Raw genomic sequence first — 25,558 nt, 5'->3', positions numbered from 1 at the left:
GAAAAAAAGAAACGTAGCTAGATTTCGTAGAATATTATATTAAACCTGTTAATCGAACTTTTTTTCCAGAAAGCTAAGATAATTAGACCGTTCCTTTGCAACTTCGTATCGTCTTTGTTATCGATGAATTCGTTTGCTCGAGAAATTATAAATCTGGCGTATTGACATGACGTGATAATAATCGTGCGAAACAATGTATTCAACCTTGTTTGCCTGCACGACGAGATGCAGACCACGGGTCAGCGTCCCTCCTCGTGTCAGGTCTCAGTCAGTATCTAGTAGATTTTGAAAGGTTTGATGACGTGGGGCTTGATTGGTTGGTGTTTCAGTCGCCGGATACTCAGGCGTGGCAGAATGATTACCTGCAGGGCACGGGCTGCGAGATGTACACGGAAACCCTCTCCCCGTCCTTTACCGGGATGACATTTCCCCAAGCCAGCGAGTAAGTTCTCGCTGCCATTGGTTGTCATACATTTGCAGTACATGTCAATATCGACAACATCATGCATACACAAACATATTATACGTTACTTATATACGAACATGCAGCATCGGACATAACAAACGTAACGATACGTTCATCAATTTTTACCAATTCTTATACAGATTACACATGTGTACGTACAGTGGTCTACGAAAGTATTCGAACGCTTATGAGAACTCTTTATGAATACATTATGTGCATTATATAAGACATTTGAACATTTTGTAAATACCGTAATCAGATACGATTATCATGATTATATTGGTAGTATTCTTTGGAAAGAATCTGAATTTTGTGCAAGTATATATTTCGCAGAAATCAAAAGTATTTAATGAATATTCAATAGAATCATTTTTAAGACTTATTATATGTTCAAAATGACTGTTCATTTATATACTAATTTTTTTGCTGTACATACGTTAGCAGTAAATGTCTTGTAACATCTATGTACATTTTTAAATTGCTTTTAAATTTTATCGATGTAATCATGACAGTCGTGTGATATTACAGTGTTAACGATATATCAAAATGTTTTCTATAACAGGCATAATATATGTATATACATAAAAGTCTTCTACGATCGAAATACTTTTACGAGCCACTGTATAGAACAACATATAAAATATACAAAACATGTACACACATATAAAATGACACTATAGTGCGAGATTTTGTTTCTCTGCCTGTTTATATTGTTGATCTCGCACATTTTTTTAATGTACTTCTCTGATACTCCGTTGTGGAACGTGTACATATATACTATTATATTCTTACGCGATTAGAATTTGTCACCCCTCACCTCGGTTTTATTTTTTGATCCTTTAAACGTTTTTTCTTCTATCGGAGTCTCTTTTGGCTAGCCGTAGTTTTTGTTTTTGTTTTGTTTGGTACTTTTGGTATTTTGAATGTATCTTTGGAAATTTCTTACACCACGTTGGGCAGAATCGTTTTATGATATAGTAACATTTGTTATTTTTGTTTTAACCAGCTCGCTGGTATTTGCCACCGATTTGTTGAAACAATTTTGCACCAATCCTTTTTATACTGTAGTAGTAGTAATGCCAGATCGATGCAGATTTCGTGACGACTAGAAAAAGTGTATATTTTAAGATCTTGATATATAATTATAACTTTCTAAAGCATACAAAGTAATAGTATAAATAGTTTTTGAAAATATTTTATACGGAAGGAAATTTCTGTAAATATTTTTATGTTTGTTCATTTGTTTGCTCTAGTAAGACAGGATATTTTTGCATATTAAAGAAATCTTATTTAAAGATATAAATTTGTGAAATATATAGTATCAAATATATATATATATATATATATATAGGTAAAGGAAATATAAAGCTGTAATAGTATGAAAATATAATAGATCTAGAAAATTTAAGGTTTAATTGAGGAATGTGCTCGTTAATATATTGTTTAAATTGTAGATAATTGTAGAAATATTTTGTTTAACGAAATCTGCATACTTTCTACAAGATTGTATTTTGTTTTTTAGTGACGTCTTTACGGCTTCGTACAATATAAAATAACGAAATTTATTATTCATTCTATTAATTCAATTTCACTTAGTATATATTTTTGACATTTTATGCATTAGTTTCTTCTAGGGGTGGAGACGGGATTTCTTTCTATTTTTATTCTTCTTATAGTGTGTGTTCCTAGTTGTAGCGTTCTAATCTTCTCTTAACAAAACACGTTCGTTGTACACGCATGCCTGCTGCTCTCTACTTTATATCAGTCGCATACATTCAATCTCGAATTTTGAATGTGTAACACGTCACGTGAATTATAGAAAACATCCTGAACGAGTTCGCAGTTTTACATTCCAAGTAGGTCATTTCTTAATATATTCTACACACACACAAATTCTATTAACAATATAATGGATTTTGCCGACAGAAAGCAATCAGTTATTTTAAGTACATTTCTTTTCAACTCTTACTCTTTGACATTTCTTATACCTTACGCCTATTCTGTATTGTTTTCTATCCAATTCTTTACCACCTTCTTCCTCTTCTTTATTGCTCAAAACAATTGGAGAATCGTTACTTACCTCACCTTGATTTGTATATTCATTTTTTGAGTCTATATGTTTCTTTTCAATATTGTTATAAAGTCAACGTTTAGTATCGTAAGAATAACATATATCAAATTGCGTATAAGACTTTATTTTTTTTTATTTGTCTAGAGCAATTGAAAGATTCATAATTACCTATGTAATTATTTTGAGCAGTGTAAATATTATCATATATCCTATTTGATTTCTCTATTTAGCTGTCAAACACAAGCACCTCGTTTGGGGTATATCATTTACTTTATTTCACATTAGTCGTTCTTTCCTTCTTTAATCGTGTTACCATTTTCCCAATTTGTTTTTGCCTATTTCTTTGTACTTTTCTTATTTCTTTTCTAGATATCTCTACTATACCAGTTACTATTTCTTCTGTCGCTATTCCACTCCTCCATCTTGATACGCTTTCTTATTTCGTTTTTCCTTTTTATCTTCCTCTTTCACCACTCTGTTCTTTCTTTCTTTACCATTCTTCAGATGTCCTTTCCGTACCTGATCTTTACCATCTTCTTTAGAAACTGCTGTGTGTTTTTCTCTTTACATTTCTTTCACGAGTTTCTTTCATTTTCTACCTTTTTTCTTTTGTAGTATCTCTTCTTTTTTCCTTCTCCGTGTCACCCCTTAGCACTTCCTTTCTTTTGGCCCAAAGTCTTCTGTACCGATTCTTTTCCGTTTACAGAGTCTCTGCTATTTTATTCGAACTTCTTTTCTTTGTCAAAATCAATTTCATGTTCCCCTTATCGAACATCGAAGTTAAATTTCTTGATCTACAAATTTATCAACGAAAAGATTTCAGTATTCAACTCATCATATAAATCGTCATTGATTTATGTACACTCTTGCTGCTATTGTAACACAGTATTTTTGAATCCTTAGAGACGTTGGTCTTTATACTTCGTTACAGTTATATCCCTTTATCTGATTTTTGCACTACATTTATTGTATGCACCATTACTAATGCTGAACATTATCAAATCTCTATGATATTAAATTGAAATGAAAAAAGAAATAGTTTTATATTTTATAATTTCAGTTGTACATAACCGAGAATCGAAGTGATCAATGGAAACGTAGTTAAAATATTTTAATAAGGACTTTTTATGAATAGTTAAATAATCGTGTAAGAATAATAAACTTAAGTTGATCCCTAAAGCATATTGCGAACAGAGGAATTAAATCTAACAATGTTACTCTTACTGTTAACTAAAATATACGTATAACGTAATTTATCTTAATTACGAAATTATGTTTTTTACATTTTCAGAGTATATACCACTTGTGTAATGAATTAAGGTTAATCGTTATGCATTGCAACTACAAGTTACAATGAAACTATGAATTTTGATAAAAATATTGGAACGTTAGGTTGACACGAATTTTCTAGTCTTGATTAACATGACCGCACCATTTTTCAAAAGTTAGTTTACTCAGCACTTGCTATATGCGTATTTAGGGTTTTATTGGTCTAGTCTAAAGTAAATCTGTTAGTTTTGCACATGTCTGGTGTCTTGTCACGATTTATTTTGCGTGTGCCAGAATACGTAATATAATCTATTAAACTCGAGTACTATTAGATACTAGGCATCTCTTAATTATAATTGCGCCATTTAGCATTTATTATTCGCGTTGCGCTTAAAAGCAACAACAACACTAGTTGGTCTCTTATCCGGGTTTTCGACTAGCGAAGGATATTTTATAGCAAATTAGTTTAGACAGCACTAGACTTCTTCTATCTTCGCATGATTCGAATATATCTAATATTTCTCAACCTATCTATTCCACTGCTTGCTTTTGCATGTTTTTTCTGCTGTCTCTTTCCTTACCGAGGTGGCAGAACAGAGCGTCTTACATTTCTTGATATCACGATATTAGGAAAGAAATTAATGTATATTTTCAAATAAATTTGTAGGAGAATTTTTCAGAAAGTAAAAGTACATGCACTTGAAGCGCTCTGTAATGCTGTGGGTGTTTAATCACGCTATAGCCAACATTCTATACTGTTCGTGTGAAACTTTTACCAACTTGTCAGAAGTTTCTAAATGCTCGTATAAAAGGGACGAAATTTAAATCAAGTCGTCAATCGAGAGTAAATCTGAGAAGAAACTTGAAACGAATTGTTCGTTGAAGAAAATGCGTGGTATTTGGAAGCTTGTGATGAATGTAGACAAAAATATCTATGTATGAATATTTTGTGGTAAGATTTGTTTTCATGCTAGTAATTATCCTTTTAGACTAACGTGTACTATCAATTATTATATAGTAGTTGCTTTTTAATTTCCGGGAAATACTGTAAGAATTTTGATACAAGTAGAATAAATGTAAATAAATAGTAATGTTCAATTAATTTGGCAATTTAATCCTAGACTGTAAAATATTAATTAAGATTTACAGTTATAAATTGGTAAAATTAGATTATAATATTCTTTTTATAGTATTTCTCACATGTCACGTTATTAATTGGATTTTAATTGAATTTTAGATTAAAATATTTATAAATGATTTCGAGTATAGCAGTTAAATAATAATTTAATAAATACATTGTGTGTATATGTTTAGTTATCTATTAGCTATCGTGCTTCATATTATCCTTTATGTTTGATGTTTAGAATATAGAATCTATTGCGATTTGGACCAACGTAAATGATACTATACACTACATTATGTTACTTTGTACTTTCAAGTCACAATAGAATTTAAGTTGTCTTCGAAACATATAAAATATCAATATTTAATGCTGAATGTTTAGTTTGCGATATAAATGCTTTGCTTTGTTTGTTAAGCACATATATTTTCTCCTTAAAACACTATACTATGTGTAATGTTTCTTATCTATGAGTAAAGAGAGTAACTATGACTTCGTTCTTGATACATATACTATTGAAGAACACAGAATATTATGCAAAGCTTCGTCTTAGGTTATGCTTCACGAAGTTGAAGCTGTTGCTGTTGGCAATCGAGATAAAGGGCGAAGGAGGCTGCGATAGTAAGATATCAATTAATCCACGTGGTGCCAAGATCGTAGCAAATACTCAGGGATTCTTCATTGCTCAATCTGCCGACGAAGTGAAACGGTGAGAATTATTCTGTAATAAAAACAGCGAATAAAATAAATTAAAACAAAAGTTATCCATGGAGATATAGTTTTAGCTAAAGTTTCATTTCTTGTCCTCGATTTCCAGAGCACACCAAGCAATTAATTAATTAATTAAGTCAAATTGGAAAAGCTTTCCTTTCGATTCATTCTTTATTTTACAATGTATACATAAATTTTTCCGAAGTAACTAATTACTGTAAATATATTTGCAGGGCGTGGTTCTATTGCAAAGCATGCCATGAGGATATAAAAGACGAAACTCTGATCAAGAAATGCAAGTGCAAAAATTGTAAGTCTTTCTAGTCTAGTGATAGTCCTTACCGATAAATTTATAATTCTCGCTGAAATTCTCTGCTATCGAATTTCTTATTATTCGAAACTCCGTTCTATTGAACTTTACATTATATTACATATGTAATAATTAACGTTTACTATTCTGTGTATATAGAGCGCGCTAAATGTATCGAATATTATATATTGCGAATCACACCAGGATATTGAATCTTAGTTTCCATAGAAGATCAGTTACAGCAATGCGGATCGAAGCTAAGGAATTTCGTGTGACTCGCAAAAGAAAAAGAAAAAACGAGAGATTTTTTAACGACTTTTACATAAGACTAATGTTATAAGACCAGACGAATCACACAGGAAGCTCTCTTTGTCCATGATTCCTTCGCCCTTTCCTCTTTCTTTTTCTCTGTGTCCTTCTGCCACTGAAAGCCGTAGCAGTAATTATCGCGACAATTAACAAAGTGACATGGTTGTGACCATCCTCTTGTGATATATGATCTAGTGGGGCAGCAGCAGCGCTCCTGGGGCCGGGACTTAGGTAACGTCTCACACTCGCTCGCTTAGTCTTTACTATCTCGTTTATGACTATTTCCTTTATGTCTTCCCTCTTTTCTTTCCATGATATTTTCTCCATTTCTTTCTCATTTTTTCATTTTTCTTCCTTCTATCTCTTCTTTTCGTAAAAATCTCTTTTATTTTTGTTGAGACTATTTTGATCTTTTATCTTCATTAACATATTGATGACCAGTGACGTTTTTCCATGGTATATCAATATCGTATGATAATTGTGTAAAAATATAACAAGCCACATATACGATCTCTTGTAGAATGTAGTAGTATAAAGTTAATTACATATTTTGTTGTCTATTTTAATTTAAAACGAAGTTATATGAACATTTTTACGATAAATATATTAAGACCAAAGCCATGCAAGTCAATAATCAGTAGCTCCGAGGAAGAAACGATTTTTTGCATTTATTTCAGTTAATAACAATAAGTCATACGCAACATGTAATATTTGAAATTAAATTTTCCGTATTCTTGATCTTATCTTAATCTATAATCATATTTTATATATTATTGTATTTTGAGTGTTCGATAAAATTATCAGTCACTAATGTGTTAATTGAAAAGAAATTTAATTTTTGAACCTTATTTTTTCTACAATTATTATCTACAATTATTATGATTTTTATATTGTATTTGTTTCCACTTATGTACTTATTTTTTCCTGATACCAATATCTTTTTCTCATTCTTCGTCCCCTCTTTTTCTCTGTCTATAATCATTGCCTCTTTGCATATTTCTGTCTTTTTGTGTCTTAATTATGTGTACATATATGCCTTCGAGTTTTTTAACCATTATCTTGCATATATACGCCAAGGCGGTGGTGGTGATGATTATGACGATGACAATGGCGATGAGATGATTGCACCTTTAATCCTCATTCAGAGACACTGTTCGACGCGATTGCGATGCCACAGTTGGGTATTTATTCGTTTTTCACGGTTCTCCGTTCCGTTCTCGTGTTTTCAATTTTTCTCGTTGTGTTGGAAAACTCGATATCCTATATGGAATTCTTTATCGAATCAAACGAAGCGCACATTTTTTAAGATTCGGTTTTGGAAGTTACGAAGAGTGTAGAAGCCTGTTCACTAGCGTTCGCGCGATGATCGTGAACAGTTTTTGAGAGTCTTTCGATTGAAAGAAAATTTGTTGATCGTTCGAGGCTCGATATTTATTGACAAATGTGTTTTTTTGTTTGGTTGCCAATCGAATAGCGTGACGTGAAAAATGAAATACCACTGACACACACGTGATATGTAACCCCTTTATAGTTCTGTCAGTTGGCGCATGTCCACCTGGCCAATCGAGGAAATTTAGTCTGCACTCTAGTGTGTGCCCTTCTCGCTCGCCTTGCATGCATGATTAGTTTCCGATTCGAATACTATTTTACGCCTTGATGATACGACAGCTTCGTACAAAAGTTCACTCGCTCTCTATTTTCTCTCTCTTTCTCTGTTAAATATATCCTTCAATTTTGCCCTCCCCTCTTTCTGTCTCTCTCTATTTTCTGTCTGTCTGTACTGTCTATCTGTTTTATCTCTATTCTATTCTCTCCAATTCTTCAAATCACTATCGCTGTTTACTTTAAACAAAAACTTTCTCTTCGATCGTGTGAGAACTTTCAATGTGCCAGCTGTCATTGATGAAACTCTGTCGGTCGGTAGGTTCGATTGATAGTAAATTAATCTCGCGTATCTTCTGCGCTTCTACTTCGACCTTATATCATCAAAAACGTAACCTACGTGTGTTTCGCTTTCTGCGAAAGCGAGTTCCATAGGTATTTTTTGGTGATAATTTTGGTAATAATTTACCTGAAACTTCACGATTTATAGCAAATTAACCACAGATCGATATTTCGTTGTAAACGTAGTCTCTGTAAACTCTACTTGTTCACATGATGTCACACAACGTATCATTACTCACACGTACCATTCAGTTCATCTGAAATCATCCGAACGAAAGGTCTGTACAAGATTCAACTTCCATTACGTTAAATCTTAAACCCTGGGCAATCAACATTTTTTCATTGAACTCTTCCGCTATCTGGTTTTACGCAGAAATGTTCATGTTTAATATCGTTTGGCAATTGCTAGAAAACTTGTGGGTGGAGAAAAATACATCGGAGGTAAATAATATTTCAGGAGCTTTGTAGTTTATTTTTGTACACCTTGTTAAGTATCCTTTATCCTGACTATAGGTAAATCGTGGAAATTGGAAAGAAATTTGCAGATAATAATATAGTACCGTTACTCTTGGATTCATACGTGAAGATTAATATCTGACTATTAATTTAAGAACGAAAATACGGAAATGAAGTATATATATATAGAATGATGTTTATCACATTTACGTATTCTCACGTATGAGTCAATGAATTACGACTATATATATATAGGATGTACGTATTACCGAAGTTCGTAATATGCCGTGTTTTTGTCAACATGTTCTGCACTCAGAAATAAAGTGAAAACTTCATATAAATGTAGGTTCACAAAAAAAATTGTGTTAAAAATTGATGAGGAAAAAAGACCATAAACGTATAAATAGGGAAAATTTTTATATCAAATTCAACTTGATTTCTGATGATTTCTCTGAAGTACTGTTATATAATAATTATATATAACAATGTTATACGTATAATAATACAACGTTAAAAATTCGTATCTATATTTTGTACGAAATATACTATAATTAATACGAAAAATATATTTTTTCAATTCTACATTATAAAAGAAGTACTGCAGATTATAGGACATGTCTGACATGATACGGATCGACGCTCCTTCTACTTATGCTCGCTACTGTAGGTTGAGGATACGTCTGGCATTATACGGTGCGACGCTTATTCCACTTACAGTCGCGCAATGTTGAGTTGGACTGTTTCCTTTGAACGCTGTATTTTTATTTGCTATTTCTCTTTTTACAAGCTTTCTTTTGATATTCTCTTTTAAATTTAACATTAAAGCGTTGAGATAAAGCTGTTTACTTCCTTTGTCACAATACCGTGGAATAATCCTGAGGAATAAAATCAATTTTCAACAAAGTGCAGTACGGTAAATAAGACGCTTGAATTTATATTTATATGAAATTTTCGTTTCATCGCCCCAGAACACGCTGTACAAAAGTTTCAATGGTAATTCGTAGGATTCCCTTGTATGTTTAATTTAATCTAATACATACGGTTATCTCTGGTTCCTAGCCCAGCCCCTTTTTAAACCGGCGTTCCTCCCTTAACCATTTACCAGTTATTTCAGTAGACTATCCTTGCGTGTTTACTGACAAATATGTGTCCGGGCCGACTGCTCGATTTTTACAGATGTGGGGATGATGATGATGCAGACCGGCATGGTGAAAGGAAACACTGCCTACAGCAGTTGCCTCGACGGTACGCGTTTTTGTACCTTCCTTGCCGTCCTGTTCATCCTAATGCACATCCTTTGTCGAACCGTATCTACAATTTTGTCAGAATAATCGTGAAAGAAAATTACAGATTCGGATCCGGGGCAACGTATCACGAAAAATGTTCATTATTCTGACAAATTTCCTCTGTTTGAGTCAAATCTCAAAGATACATAAATATAAGAGCTTAATACGCGATGCTTTCACATATCAACGTTATTATTACATTATTCGCATATTTATATAAATATTATTGATATAAATTATATTATTATACTAGATGATATTATTTATATTATATTTATATAAATATTATTCGTGTGCTCGCGCGATATTTAACGAAGAAACGATTGACTCAATCAGAGCTCAGTTGAATTTACGTTTAACCAGGTAAGCTGGCGTAAGTGATGCAAACGAATGCAAATCTCGATGTTCTAAGTAATTCACCGTCACACGCACTTACTCCACGATACCTGTGTTTCAACGTTCTGTAATTTGACATCGTTCGATTCGTATTGTTTCTCGCTGGGCTTTTGCTAGAGCTAACATATTTGGCGATCATTGTTTCTCGAACGAAGCAGCAACGTCAATTTCAAGTTGAACGAACATCGTTCACACGTCGTATATGTACAGGATTGCGTTTAATGCGAATACTTATCGCTTCAGTTCTCACTAAGAAAACGTCGCTTTCGCAGATATGCTAATTTTTGCTAAGCACGTTCTATCAAATCGTATATTCTGTGTCTACACGTTCCTGGCTGTTACTTTTCACTGATTAAAGAACATTTGCTCGTTTCAGGCTTGCCAATGACTATCGTTCTTTACCGTTGTTCGGTGTGCTTATATCAAACCCTGTTTTTCATTATTTTTCTTATGTTTGCAATTTAAATGTGACTGTTTCGTTTTTTAAACAGTTCTTTCAATTTTTTGGATTATCACCAATTTATCGAGCATCTGTCGATTTACGGATTGATTTGACTTATGAGTTGATTAAATATTGGGGAGTTTGTTAAATATCTGTAAAATCGTTTCAGATTTCTTTTTGAAATTTTTGGAGGCTATCTTTCGTATACTAAAAATGTGCAGTATTATAGTAAAATAATTGAAAATTTTCACAAGTTTTAGTTAGTATGAACAACACTTTGTATCACTTCTTAACATTTTATAAAAAAAAACTTATTCATTTATTGCAGGGAATTCTTTGTCTTTCCAAGATGAAATATTATTTTCTAATTTTATCATTTGAATGTTGTTTTCATAAATTGTTGTATTTTGTTCGTAAATTCTATTTACTTTCTCGAATAAGATAACAAGTACACATATATTGCACTATAGTCACATATTTTTCTCTGTTACTTTCCTCTTGCAGATATTGATAAATATCCTAAACAAACAGTATCTCTTGCTTCTTATCTCTGGTCACTGAGTTTTCACACTTATTTATTTAGAAAAAGAGAAATTCATTTTACTTATAGATACAATTGGTTGCAAATTCTACAACGGTCTCTATCGTAACAATGACTAAATCTATATTCTTGTTCTTTAATTTCTGGCCAATGAGTTTATTCTTTCTTTCATAAAAGGAATTTTCTTCTACATTCCAATTTCTGCATCATTGTTCAACACAGAACTGTCGTCTTCTATCTTTCTGCATGCGAAACACTAGAAACATGTTTGTTTTCTGATTATACAGATTAACTGAAACAACAACATTTCAAATAGACTTGAGTTTAAATACACATATAATCTTCCTATAACCAGCAGCTAGATAAATATTTATTTATATCTTTCTTCCGCCTATTATCTTCACATTTTAAAACTAACCAACACTAGATAGAACTAAAGCTACGCTTTACTTACTACTTCATATAATATATGTATACATTTAGTACAAGTTAGCAGGATGGGATTGTCTAGAAAATTTAAGAATTTACGAATTATTTGAAAATAATTAACCGGAATTATTGCAACAAACTACATCTTTATGAATTATATAAATGGTTTCAACAGAGGAAATATATTTGCAATAGTGGGGAAGGTTGTGTTTGAAATTGCATATGAAACTGCTGCGACCCTTTAATATGAAATGAAAGCGAATCATACGCGCTTAGGTGCATTTGTGTGAGTGTATATGTGTGCATAGGTGTGCCTGTATATGTGTATATATCCTGTGTGAAAAAGAGAATTTTAAAAGTACTTATAACCGTGACATTTGTAGTTTACAACGAACCAACCAAAAGTGAAATACTTGCAAAGTGAATGCCACCGGTGTAAGCACCTTTAGTTCTAAATTTACACGGATGATGATAATCGATGCCCAGGGTTTATCGAACACACCGATTAAAAATACTTCATTCTCCCCTCACATGTTGCGCATATTTGATATCATTCACTGACATCACAACAATAACGTCGACATTGTGATATTTAATATTTTAGTCGAGTCTGAAAGAGAATACGATCTCTGACTAAATGAATATCATCGGCCACTGTGTAAACTCAATATGGGCCACGTACCTGCTGTGTATTCTCTGTGCTCCAGTCCTCGTATCAGACTGAAATTTGATTTAAAGCAACGATGCTTTAAATCAACAATGTTGATCACATCTTTATCGATTGTCACGTTTTGCAGTAAATTATATCCTAATGTATATAGTAATATACTATAATATACTATAATATTGTATAATAGACAATATAATATACAGTATAATATACAATATGAATATAAATATACAGTATATTATATAGTAATGTATACTATAATATATACAGTACTATACTATGTAGTTTCTTCGAGATATCTATGAATATTTATAAAACAACGTGATAAATCGGTGGAGACCAACGCGTGAATTCCTCCTTACCTGTTACCACCTGCCCCTCCACCCAGTATTTAGGTTCACATTATTTTGGTATAACGACTAACAGCTCTGGTTCTCCTCCCTTCGGGCAGTGGCCACATTCCGGAAAGGCGTGCGAGCTGTTCAAATGGTTGGAAGAGCAAGTATGTATCCCCCGAATGTAGATTGTCTTCCACGTGTCATTCCCTCGTATCTTTCTTTTCTTTTTTTTTTGTCTAATCTTAGCCTCTCCCCATGGTTAAGTAAAATACGACAGTATAGTCGAAATTGATCAAAGAGTATATTGGTTTCGTATGGCCTTTAAATCAATATAACCTTGAATCTATCTGTTTGAACAGCATTACTTGAAATTTTTGTAGATTCAATTTTGATTTCATAATTCTATTTATAGTGGTTTATGATACTCAATCTGATAATTTAAAAAATGCAGAAAGTAACGAATATACGTTTGGCGAAATATTCGATTTAAAGGTTAAACGCAGAAATCCTCCTTTCGATACTCATTTAAGCCGCGTGAATCATTTTCGATAATTATACAAATTTGGCATACATAGTATTTTTGAATTTGCATCGATGTGTTAATGTATCAGTTAGAAGAAGGAAGTTATAAAGCTAAATGATTCATCATGGCCTAGTTATTTAAGAAACTCGAATATCAAGGTTTCCAATTGAAAAACAAATCTTTGTTCGAATACATGAAACAAACAGCACAACGTTCGATCATTTTTTTATATATATATGTAGTTTCTTAATTTCGTATTCAAAATTAGAATATATATATATATATCATGAACGTGTTCGTTGTGCTAATTTATGTGATTTTATCTGAATCTGATACTAATTGGTTTCGAAGTAGACTACTGTTAGTGTTTTGAACTCCTATTGGTGTGATGTCTGTCTTTTATTTCTCATTTTTTTGTACTTTTGCAACCGAAATTACTATTTATATTATATTTCTATCGATGTCGTTTTGAATGTAGTTCTCTGGAGGTATGTAAGTGTCTTTTTTTCGATGGTTATTGTTGTGAGTGAATTATTACAAGTCTAACGAACGGAACTTCGCGGCGATGTGATTGCCTTGAGTTTTTTCTTTTTTTTTTTTTTTAACTACTTCCAAGTTAATCTTGCATCGGTGTTCAATATCTAACTATATCTATTCGACATGTTCTTAGAATATCTTAGAATTAGTATTTATTTGCGTGATTTATTTATACGATTTATGGCAGAGACAATATGTGATTATCATTGGAGAAGTCGTTCCTCGATATCCTGATATTTAATTGCTTCTAATTCTTTAAGTGTTCTGAAACATGTTGCAGATGTTGAACGATTACAGGTGTTTATATTAAGTGTGCAGTACTTATGTGCTTCGAGTTATCGCAAACTACATTCCAAGAAAACCATGTGCTTTTATGTCTCAATCATACCTTTCGAGAATTTTCAAACACAAATAAATATCAATATACATATATACAGTATGTTACACTTAAGTGAGAACAGTGGAATACCTTCGAAGGGATTGAAGTTACCAAAAAAATATTCTTATAAAAGTCAATTTAATTTTTTTAAATGACAGTCTATGCCTTTTTATTCATCATACGATAGCATTTGTTGAGACAAATTCTACGACCTGCTACATAATGTTCCGCTTTATATCTTTGCAACTTTTCAAAGAATATATATTTGATATCTGCGATATCTTGCAAGATATTCCATTGTCTGGCTGAAATGTAATATCCCGTACTTCATCTGAGCTATTTAACTTCTACAAAATATCAAGTGAATTGGAACGTTTCCTTCTCCAGTATTTTAGTTACTCTATCGTAGGAAAATCAATTGATAAATTCGAATATCCCTGCTAATCGAATGCTTTGACGGTCCCGTATTCATGATCGATCGTTTTCCATAATTTGTCACACATTGCTTTACAATTTTTATAATCGACATAACTTCGTAGTTCTATTAACCTAAAGTAAGCAGCATAAAAAAGCTCAAATTAAAGATAAGAATATTAACTATATGAGAAAAGAGTAAAAAAAATCTTTGGATACTCAAGTACCTAAATAAGTTTAATCTTGAATCCTGATATAATATGTGTACTAACACGATTAAATCTGCTGCAAGTAAATAAGCTGAGTGATTACTTCAATGTTCGCGTGCCGCGTAAAAAAGTGAAAATGTGAACGATGTTACGGGATATAGTATAAACGGGAGATAAAAAAAAAAAAGTATATAGAAGGAGGGTAAGAAAAATCAATCAACAGTTTCACTCTGCACCGCTCATCGGAGCCTTAACACGATCATTCTCTCTCACCTGTAATTCATCTATGATCCATGCGTGCATATATGTATATCTATGTATATCGTCACGAAACATTACACGTAGGCGAGCGCGTGCACGATGCACGCACATTTAGAAAACCACCGATATACATATACATATATTACCATGCATATACGTGGCCGCGAGTACGTGCACATACAAACACATTATTGTACACCGGAACATGAAGAAAAGATATCTTTAACTAACTTTCTATGTGTCTATCTGTTTGAACTTTCTTCTCTTCGTCCTCTACTTCTACTTAGGTGAAGACTTCTCGTATGCAAGTAAGTCTAATATAGAGCGGGTGTATAATCAATATTTATGTACATAATATGTATGCATACGTTGCCGCGAGAATCTATATAATGATAAGGCATAGATGATAAGACAGTAGTCTGTACATGGTCACTGGATGTATCGTAATATCTCGTTATATTTTACGTGTTCGATTCGTATGTTTATATGTTTATTGGTACCTCTAATATATTTGTATATTATTAGTCCAATAATTATTTTTCAATTTTCCTGATCTATCTATTGAAGCATTGAGAATTTTATAAAGGAAGATCCTTGCCTTTTTAAAGATGAAGTATCTCAGAACGATATTAGTTAATAATATATATGTTAATGGGAAGAACTCTCTAGAATATGAAATAAATTTTAGTACTTTAAAGTTATTATCATGTACCACTATAACCACATATCACTGTAGTCACGTATCATATACGTGTGTAATTGATACAACACAAAAATTACTGTAGTTAATCTCATATTAATGCCTTTTTTTTATAAAAGATAACTTAAAAAAGTTCAGACAAACATTACAACTGCTTTTCTCAAGTAAATGTCTTTTTTAAGAATTACAAAATTCAACATATACATTTCAAATGATATCGTTAATAAATATTTCAGTAATTGATATCACAGTAAATAATAAAAAGAAAGACAGAAGAAAGTACTAGATTCGAAAAATAAAGGATTTTTCTCTATTATTGTACAATAAATATTCTATACTTTATATTCCACGTGTCTTATACCAATAAACATCGAAATTTAAGAATGAATTAAATGCTGTAAAATGATCTACGCTATGGCAAGCGTATAAAGTGACCTTTTACACGCGCTACAGTTTTCCTCCCTCGGTCAAGTTAAGCTTATGTTAGGAGCTTAACGACGCCAATGGCAAAAGAAAAGTGCTCACAAGATAAAGAGCTGCATTCGATTCGCGAATAGTTTTGCAAACGACGAGTTTCACATTAGTTCTACACCACCGACGATATCTCCCCTTTTGTAAATCTGCTTTGACACGGTAGAAATCTAACAATATTTTCGAATACTCTCACGAATTTCCCAATCTATCGCACGAGTTTATATCTATCAAAGACTGCACTTGCAATATCGAGTAAATATTCACATTGTAAGAAGTTATTACTGCATGTCTACGTAATCATAGAATGGTAGAATAGAATATATAGTTTATCAGAGGTAAAGATAATATTTTTATTTTTCTACTATAATCAGTTAACAAAAAAAAAAAAAAAAAACAAATCGTTTCCTTTATTTTATGTAGAAAATTAATTTCTCTGTATTTCTTCGATTTTCATTCTTTACCTCTGTGAATTTTAGCATGAAATCAGTATTGTCTGTGCACAGTGCTTCCAAGTTTTATTACGAGAACGTGTATATAGTTCACTACTACTTTAGGCTACATTTGTACAACGCGGAGGAGATTTACGATGTACAGATTGTTTTTTGTCCTGTTTTAATATCGTGCACAATTGAATAGTGTCTCCTTTACTTCTGGACTCGTCCGCGTTGCAACGAGCAGCAATCTTCAAAACAGAAGATTTCAAAGTAATATCTCGACTAGATTACTTACAATTGTTTAATTAGAATAAGCTCTGTTCCAGTCAGGGATTATAGAAACGTTATTTTGTTTCCAAAATGTAGACTGGCTATGTAAGTCTTTCTTTCTCCACGAATTATATTCTTTTACTATTTCTTTGCATATAATTTGTTTCCTAGGCCAACTGCATAATTGAACTAATATTATTAGTGAAATTTTATTTGCTACTATTAATCACAAGTTACAAGTTACCAGTAAATAAATTCTTTATTTGTCAATAAGTTTGCTATAGTTTTATAAATAAATTTTACGAATGAAAATTTTGTTGATTTTTTTTTATAATTGTAAATGTCTTAAAAAGAAATCCACGGCTAAGAGTTGCAAGTTGTTAATCCACTAGTATTATTAGTTAATAAACTATTGTGTAAATAGGTGGTACATACATATAATACTTGATACATACATGTGTTACACGTTAGAAAGAATTAGTTCGTTTAAAAAATTTCTGCTTTCGATTCTTCACGCAAGCACGTAGCGGAAAGATAGAGAATTAACATTACAAATAGTTCAATCTGTATGTATCTTGATATAATGTTAAGGCTTACTTCCCGATCTCTTCTATCAGTCTAACATGGATACAGAATAATTGTTAATATTTTCCTCTTATTCGAACACTGACGCATGTATTTCAAAATATTCGAATAATATCGCGCGGAAAAATAATTTCAGTAATATACAGAATAATATTCTGTATAATCAATGTTATACAGTTGATATCTAGCTACTATTATAATTATACAATTACAATAGTAGCAAGATTAATTTTATTGATGTACAAAAATTCAAATAGCAATCAAATGTTATTCTCTTGATAAATGAGAAAATTTAAAAAATCGATTAAAAAATAATCAAATATTTTTTAATTTGCGAATGAAAAATTGTTCAAAATCGATTAAAAATTATCATACAACGACACTCTCTTTATGAATGGAAAATTAAGAAGAATCAATTAATTAGAAAATATAATCTAAAGTTCTTCTCAGGTGGAATGAACAATTTGTAAAAATCGATAAATGGCTGGAACGGAGCTAAAGTTTAATTAACCGAAGCGCAAGCATAGGAATGGCCAGTGGTAGCGATAGTGTAGCGAACTAGGCCTTAGGTAATTAGGGTAGCTAACATGTGTAGTGGTTTGTTACAGACGACCACCATCCTCCCCCCACATTCACTCCGCCAGAACTGCCCAAGATGGTTCACGTAAGAGGTACAGTTACACCTCAAATCAAAACCGTGCTACAATTTTTGCAAGCTGCCCTTCTTAATTTTGATGAACCACACGATTATACGGGTATACTGTAATCAATCGCTTTCAGTCTCTTGGACGAAGGAACTCGAAGAGCTGCTTCACGAAAGAAAGTGCTTCGCTCTCTCGATTAACACTTTTTTTTCTAACAACTATCTGCACTCGGTTTTCTGATGTTCTTTCTTGTTTTCTGTTTATTACTTGATTTTTCTTTTCTATGCATCATGACGAATACGCTTCATCGACTGATTTTTGACTTTTTTCTAGGGATTCAACATGATGACATTTTCGACTGATTTTGTTTTTCTAACAGTGCCGGGTTTCAAATATTTTTAGATCTGAACTGGAATCATTGTTTAAAAACTGTCGATACATGCTTAAACTAGATACGAAGTTACAGGTAGCAAATGAGAAATAAATAATAATGTGTAATAGAGTAATAATTTGAATTATAACTTTCAAACCAAGAAGGTATGCTTTTATCACTGATTTTTTGCAATCTTTGGTTATGATATTTTTATCAAATTTATGTATGATTGATAGTAACGATATATCTAATATTTATTAGTTTATAGATTTATAAAGACTACCTGTTAGTATAATATCGTAAATAAATGAAGTATTTGCAATAGCGAAGTTAAATAAATTGCAAGTCAGAAGGATATGTAGTATGAAAAGTATATTTATATTATAAAGTTATATGAACCGTCAACTCCATAAATTGAAAAGTAAAGAATACTGATAATGTTACAAATTTCTCAAATGTTCTCAAATTTATTGTATTATTAATTGAATTTCATTCAAAAGATAACGTTCATTTTAAACAATTGTTTCCAGTTACTGCATCAAGAAAGAACGAAAATATTTTTTGAAACTTTTATATAAAAATGAATGATAACAATGAGATTTCGATAGTACCTACATGAGAAATTTCAATTTAAAAAACTCCAGCACTGTTTCTAAATATATATGGAATATGTATCTAAAAGCGCGCTACTAATATTTTCATTTCGATTTTGGAGAAAGTAGACAGGAATTTAAATCTATAAAATCTATAAAATTATATTTTTGAAATTGAAACATCGATTGTATCACGATCCCCTTATTTGCTACTTTCTCCGGTTTCGATGAGTGCATGCAGCTACAGTAGCTACGTTATAGTTTGCATCTTATTTTATCAGTTTTATTAATTTCCTACAAACGTAGTACAGTCAACTTTTTTGTAGTTTAACTTTAGTTCTCACCATGCAATCATATTAGACGACACATAATCTTTTTCCTTTCCGTTTCTTTCGTCTTTTGTTTTAATGTTTTCTGTAAAAACCACTGTGATTTATTATAAAAACGTACGATCATCATAGAGTTTCATAGTTACTAGACTGTAGCATCGGTTATGTTTCGTTTTAATTTGGTTCTACTGATTATTATAGTTTCGAAGCAACATCGGTTTATAGACAAAACACAATGATTAATTTATTTGAAGTTTCAGCCATAGGAAATATTATGATTATCATATACATTTTATATATAATTAGTTATATATCTTGAGTGCAAAGTAATTATTTATAATTTCAAATAATTTCGAATAATATGAGTCACTTAATTTATTTGGAATTTTTATCACAGGAAATGTTATAATTGAGCGTCGTATACTTTTCGGTATACAGAATTGGTTATTTAACTTGAGTGCTAACTAACTAATAATTCGAGGTAATAAAATATTGATAAATAGCTTGAGTCACTTATATTTAAGAATTGACTCGGACAATTCGGTAACGTAATAGTGCAAGAAAGAAAGTCAATCCGAAAGCTTGATAACCTTATCCGCGACAAACACACCTTTCCATGTAATTTGTGCAAAATATGCAAAATATTCGCTGGTGTTCGTCTGCGTAAGTAGTGAAGCAGGAATTTAAAGATATCAGCGTTTCTCACTCTTTAACTTTCTTGCAAAACTAAACACTATACGTATGATAGAAACCAATTATTCAGCGAGGAAAAGAATATAGAAGAATTTACAACACGTAAATTTCGTGGATAGTTTGAGAAATGCTGTTTGAATTCAGAAATTTTGAGTGATATTCGATCTTTACGATGGAATTTTCTGTGTTCTATGTAGATTATATTATTTGGTTTAGGATGCTTAGAAATACTTTTTCGATATTTCTTCTTTGATATGTGTGACTCGCATATGTCCTCAGTATATTCTATAGTTTATTGTCATTTACATATTATGCGTTTTATTTGTGTAATTTTTAATATCGAGTGTAAAATGAACAAATTGATAGTTGTAGAAAGCACGGTAGATAAACAGACACAGTATAATTTCTTATTTATTTTTTATGGTAATATTAGACACAGCACAATTTTTTCATATTTTTGATCGTTTCATTTTTTAATTTTATTAAATATAGGTGGTGTTTCACACTCGATTAACAAGACAAATGCTAATTTTTTTTTTCTTGACTTATGCAAAGGGCGCGTGCCACGATGGCTAGAAATTGCTTGCGTTCGTGAATGTTTCTTGGTTTTCATCGATACGTCAGATTTTCTTTTACAAAATTTCTAGTTACAAAATTTCTAGTTACAAAATTTTAGCACGCGAGTTCTTTTTTATTCGGAAAAAAAATGTGTTCTGTATTCAGAAATGAACAAGTGATATTTTAATAATAGATCATTTAATGCATGAATATTGTTAACTGTAAAAGTTACTTGTTTTATGAGTGGTAGTATATCAATAACATAATGTTAATATTATTATGACTGTCACATTTTTGAGATTTAAGAAATTTCATCACCAAATAAATGGAAAATAAATATTCATGAATGTTTTCACTGTATTTTATGATTTATCAATAATAACATCAATCGCCAATTTATTTGAAAAGTGACTTAGAAAAATAATAAAAATACAGGAATAATTTTTATAATTTTAAATAAATAAGGGAATTTTATTATCAAATGATCATTCTTAAGCTATTATTTTCAAAGGATAATATTCGTCGAATTTTCTTTAATATGATGCAACTTCTACAGTATTAGCGTAACTTTAATAGAGCAAGAATGTTTTTTTTCATTTGCCAATATAACAGTATATGTGTAATTGACATATTCTTGAAAACCATAAGTACTTTGCCAGTCCGTAGCAATTCTAGTTATTCAAAATTGAAAAGATGGCACGTGCGGAAAATTTCGGACGAAGTATGCGTGTAAGTAAGCATGAGGCTATAGGCTCTTGTCGATAAAAAGTAAAGTGCGTTATAACAAACGAAGTTAGGCCACGATCAGCGTGGCACTGAGTAATTTGTCTTAATCATTGTTGCTTTGTCTATTAGCTACGTTAAAAAATATATATTTATACAGAATTTAATTCTAATTTACGAATTTTAGGTGAGATCAGTCGCGACCGAGACGATCCAAACGGTAATTACAAACAAACATCTATATCCATTACAGATATAATATTATATAGCTACAGTGTCGGCTAAAAATATTAGAACATCTATGTACTTATCATACTTACATTGAGAAAGTTCAACAAATTTTATACTATATAATATATTTAATATACTTTTGAAAAGAATTTCTTACGTTGGAAAGTAACTATTTGATAAATCTATTTGAAAAATTTTACATTATAAGCAGGAAAAGAACAGATTTATAATAAAATAATTAGAAAATGAAAGTAGCGTAAAGCATTCAGTTTCTACCAAATGTCTAAACAATTTTGTTCACACAAAGTAGATGTTTTAATAGTCGTGGCCAGTATTATACATAATAATTAACAAAAATATAAATACTGGTCATATATACATGTGCGTATAATATTATATTATCGTGTTACAGCGATGAGAAATCACCGGAATTCCGTCGGGATGACCATGATGAATTCAACAAAGCAGGTGAATAAGGTGAAACCGAATGTGAATCGAGCGACGAATGACAGTTTATCCAGTCCAAATCAACCGTACAATCAGAGGTATTCGTTTTAATTTAAACCTAATCCTCTCTTTAATGTGTACAACATGGACGTGCATCGTCCTTGCATTCGCTCTTCATTGTTCGCATTTTTTAATCACTTGCCATAAATATTTCATTACACATTGACAAACAGCGTGCGAATTTCACTACTGAGAATTAATTACACGTTAACTATTGAACTCATCGATTGAGAAAAAAAAAACAAATTAATGTTGCTGGAATTTTATTTTCAAATTTTGTTTCATCGCAAAATTGTCCTGTGTTTATTTATTTTACGTTAAAAAGTAATTCTTGTGCACTCAAAGTTTAATTAGACGTGGTCACTATATATACATACAAGCATAATTATATAAAGTGTGATTTAATATATTCGATTGTTATATAGTAATGAAGTATATGTACACAATTACAACAGCAGTTCGTGGTGAATTTTTCCTGGTGACTTCTCTGTCTGCATCTAAGCACTCTCACTATTGTACGAACTTTACGGTTGATCCTGTTTCTCCTCTATTTGCACGAGTAGAACGACTCGAGCTTTTATTTCCACACAATTTTCTTAAGCTGTATACAATGGGTTATTCAAACTGTACATCGTTTAGTTCACTCTTAATACGTAAGTCGAACAAAATTTATCGTTGCATATACATCGTAAGATGTTTGTTTTTAATCGCTAACAAAATCACATACATTTTGCAATACCATCATGAAGTCATTTTAAATCATGTGCTTTGAATAACCTAATGGAACGCCGAAGCAATTACTCGAAACGATTCATCTCACAAAATATAAGAACACTACTCTGTTAAAAGAATCTTCGATGAAATAATTTATCTTTACAGAGTGCACTACGCTGTCTGACACAGTATTCTTTCAACGATATATTTGCATCTATTTTCCTTTAATCAGCATGTTTTTAAAAGTTATTCAACATAAGTGACGATAAATATTCTATTATTACTATTCTCGGTAGAGAACTTCCATGCGATCCAGAATCATCATCATGAATTCAAGTAATCTTGCAACAGGTTACACACTGTATGATCAGTTTTGTTCATTATTTAGTTTTCTGCGATTAATTTTATCGAAACAATATATTCTGAAACTGTTCTGCGGTTCCAGAACGGAACTTTTCTGCGGGAATTGCTATCAATAAAAGGCGTTGTACAACGTAAATTCATTAAAAATAGACATTCCCTGTTTTCCCCTTATCCTTCTAGCAACACGCAAAAGTTCGTGATGGCTACGAACTAGCAGTATATTGGATCCATGTATCGTAACAAACTGTGACATGCAGAATTAGAGGTATAATTTTTACAGTTGGTGGAAGACATCCTTTTAATTCATGATCTATTTTCTAGCGTACGTAGCTCGAAAGATAAAACGAGGACAAAGCCAATATAGTATCGTTTTAGCAGAGCTTTTCGATGTAACGAAATTATGTATTTCTTTGTAATTAATTTTTAATTTAATTAATATCGTAATACCATAACAACTTCCGTCACTCAAATTGTTGCTCATATCGAAGAAAGCTCAGGATAATAGATTTATTTAGAGATATCTCTGCGAAATCTAATATTCCTCGTGCTAAAAAAATAAATAATTATTGTTAGAGTTACACGATGTAATATTCAGGTATAATATTTTCTTTTCCATTTATTTTCTCTCTTTTATTCGATCGCTCACGAAAGTATTACATCGCATGTTAACAAGTTGATAGCAGCCCATGAAATATAAATTCTTCCTTTTCCTACGCGATATCCAATGACCAGCTTTTACCTGTTATGGTAGGACCGCTGTCTGTGCTTTTATAATTTTGTATATGTACAGCTGAAACGTGAGAAATCCCTATATGATGAAATCCGCTTGTTTGCACCACACTTATTTTCATTGTTGATCATTGTTTAGAACGAGGACAACGAATTTATCCTAGTATTTATTTCTTTTTTTCATGAATAGACTGCAATTATATCCATTCCTCACATTTGTTTGATCAATATAGAATAGATGTCAAACTTTATCAAAGCAGATACTTCCTATAGAGGAAGCTACATAATTCTTACATTTATATATTTTTCATTTTTTAATGTTACTGATCTAGAAATGAATCATTCTGGCGTACATTACGTTCTAAAGAAAAAAATAAAAGAAGAAAAGAAATCAGATAGTCGAAATTTTCAAATTTCATAACCAATCATGAAAATCATTATGTATTGTCATTGCTATTTATAAATGAACTTTTTCATTCTTGTTTCCTTATCGTTATGATTTAACGTTATTCGATGGCGAACGAAGAAAAGAGCGTCTACAAATCGACGAATCCAACGTTTCAAATGCCTTCTGATTCCAGATCGCAAGAGGAGTCCGCATACCCTGGCTACCATCTCGCCTACGAAGTCAAAAAGCTCATGTACGCTTCTTTTGTTACGTTAACTGTCACGTTGAGCGCGCTGTTCTTTCTTCTACACTATACGTTTGATTGAATATATTTGCAATATAGAAATCTGCTTGCCATGATTGCATGTGAATGCTTATGTTACAGCGTATTTCGATCATTTTCCTCTTTCAATTATCTTCTTTATGTAAAAATTAAATTTTTGTTTGACGATCAGAACCTTCTCCAAGCTTTCTCTTCCATGTGATTTCGTAGTTACTTTTGCTTTGTTTATTTTGCTTTATTCTCTGCTACCTTTTCACTCTTTATCGATAAACTGTCAATTAAATTGCTATAGGCATGAAAAATATCTGCCATTATAATGAATTTCATGAATTAATCTGCATGAGTATATGAACACTTACAGCAAACTGAAACTTTTGTTTCATTTTAAAAGATGGCAACGAGTCTGAAGAAATTGTGTTTTAAACGATCCAATTTACAATTTTAAAATATAATTGATTCAGCGAGTATAATTACATTTTCGTGTAACTTAACTTCGCTAATTTCTTTTAATTAATTACTAAAGACAGAAATTAATTTATATCCAGTAATCCGTAGTAAATTGCAATGAAATTAACACAGCCCATTGTATAAACTAGTCCAAAGTATCTTGAGAGTATTTTAAGGTTGAATGTGTCTAATTTTTCGTTCGTTGTCGGTTATGATGTAATTAATGTACTTACTAATTCTATTATATCACGCATGATTATCTGGCAATTTGTATACTAGATACAGGAAGGCATTTATTTGCGACGTAAGATATTGCAATAATCAAAATAGTTTTGCTGTTTAAGATACACACGCTCATTAACTGTCATGACATTTCGCGATCTCTGAATGAGAATTTTTTGTTAAATAAGAAAATATATATATGAAACAACTACTTTAG

General features: G+C 31.5%; 1 protein-coding gene across 10 annotated transcripts in view; it reads left to right on the top strand.

The window, feature by feature from the left end:
- Slo (calcium-activated potassium channel slo) overlaps positions 1-25,558 on the top strand; it is a 107,475-nt gene that overhangs the window by 72,478 nt on the left and 9,439 nt on the right. For 3 of the 10 annotated variants that reach the window (XM_072003195.1, XM_072003194.1, XM_072003198.1), the window contains exons 12-21: positions 330-442; positions 5,480-5,635; positions 5,871-5,947; positions 6,452-6,487; positions 12,872-12,922; positions 15,369-15,389; positions 18,153-18,215; positions 21,645-21,677; positions 22,101-22,233; positions 24,583-24,642. In XM_072003195.1, coding sequence (XP_071859296.1) covers positions 330-442; positions 5,480-5,635; positions 5,871-5,947; positions 6,452-6,487; positions 12,872-12,922; positions 15,369-15,389; positions 18,153-18,215; positions 21,645-21,677; positions 22,101-22,233; positions 24,583-24,642 — 743 coding nt within the window. Of the gene's footprint in view, positions 1-329; positions 443-5,479; positions 5,636-5,870; positions 5,948-6,451; positions 6,488-9,832; positions 9,902-12,871; positions 12,923-15,368; positions 15,390-18,152; positions 18,216-21,644; positions 21,678-22,100; positions 22,234-24,582; positions 24,643-25,558 lie in introns of all 10 variants that reach the window. The other 7 variants (XM_072003190.1, XM_072003193.1, XM_072003192.1 and 4 more) reach the window with 5 other exon arrangements.

This window comes from Bombus fervidus, chromosome 5, assembly GCF_041682495.2.
Source record: "Bombus fervidus isolate BK054 chromosome 5, iyBomFerv1, whole genome shotgun sequence".
NCBI classification, from domain to species: domain Eukaryota; kingdom Metazoa; phylum Arthropoda; class Insecta; order Hymenoptera; family Apidae; genus Bombus; species Bombus fervidus.
Note: the sequence above shows the minus strand (reverse complement) of the source record. Positions and strands in the feature narration are given on the sequence as shown.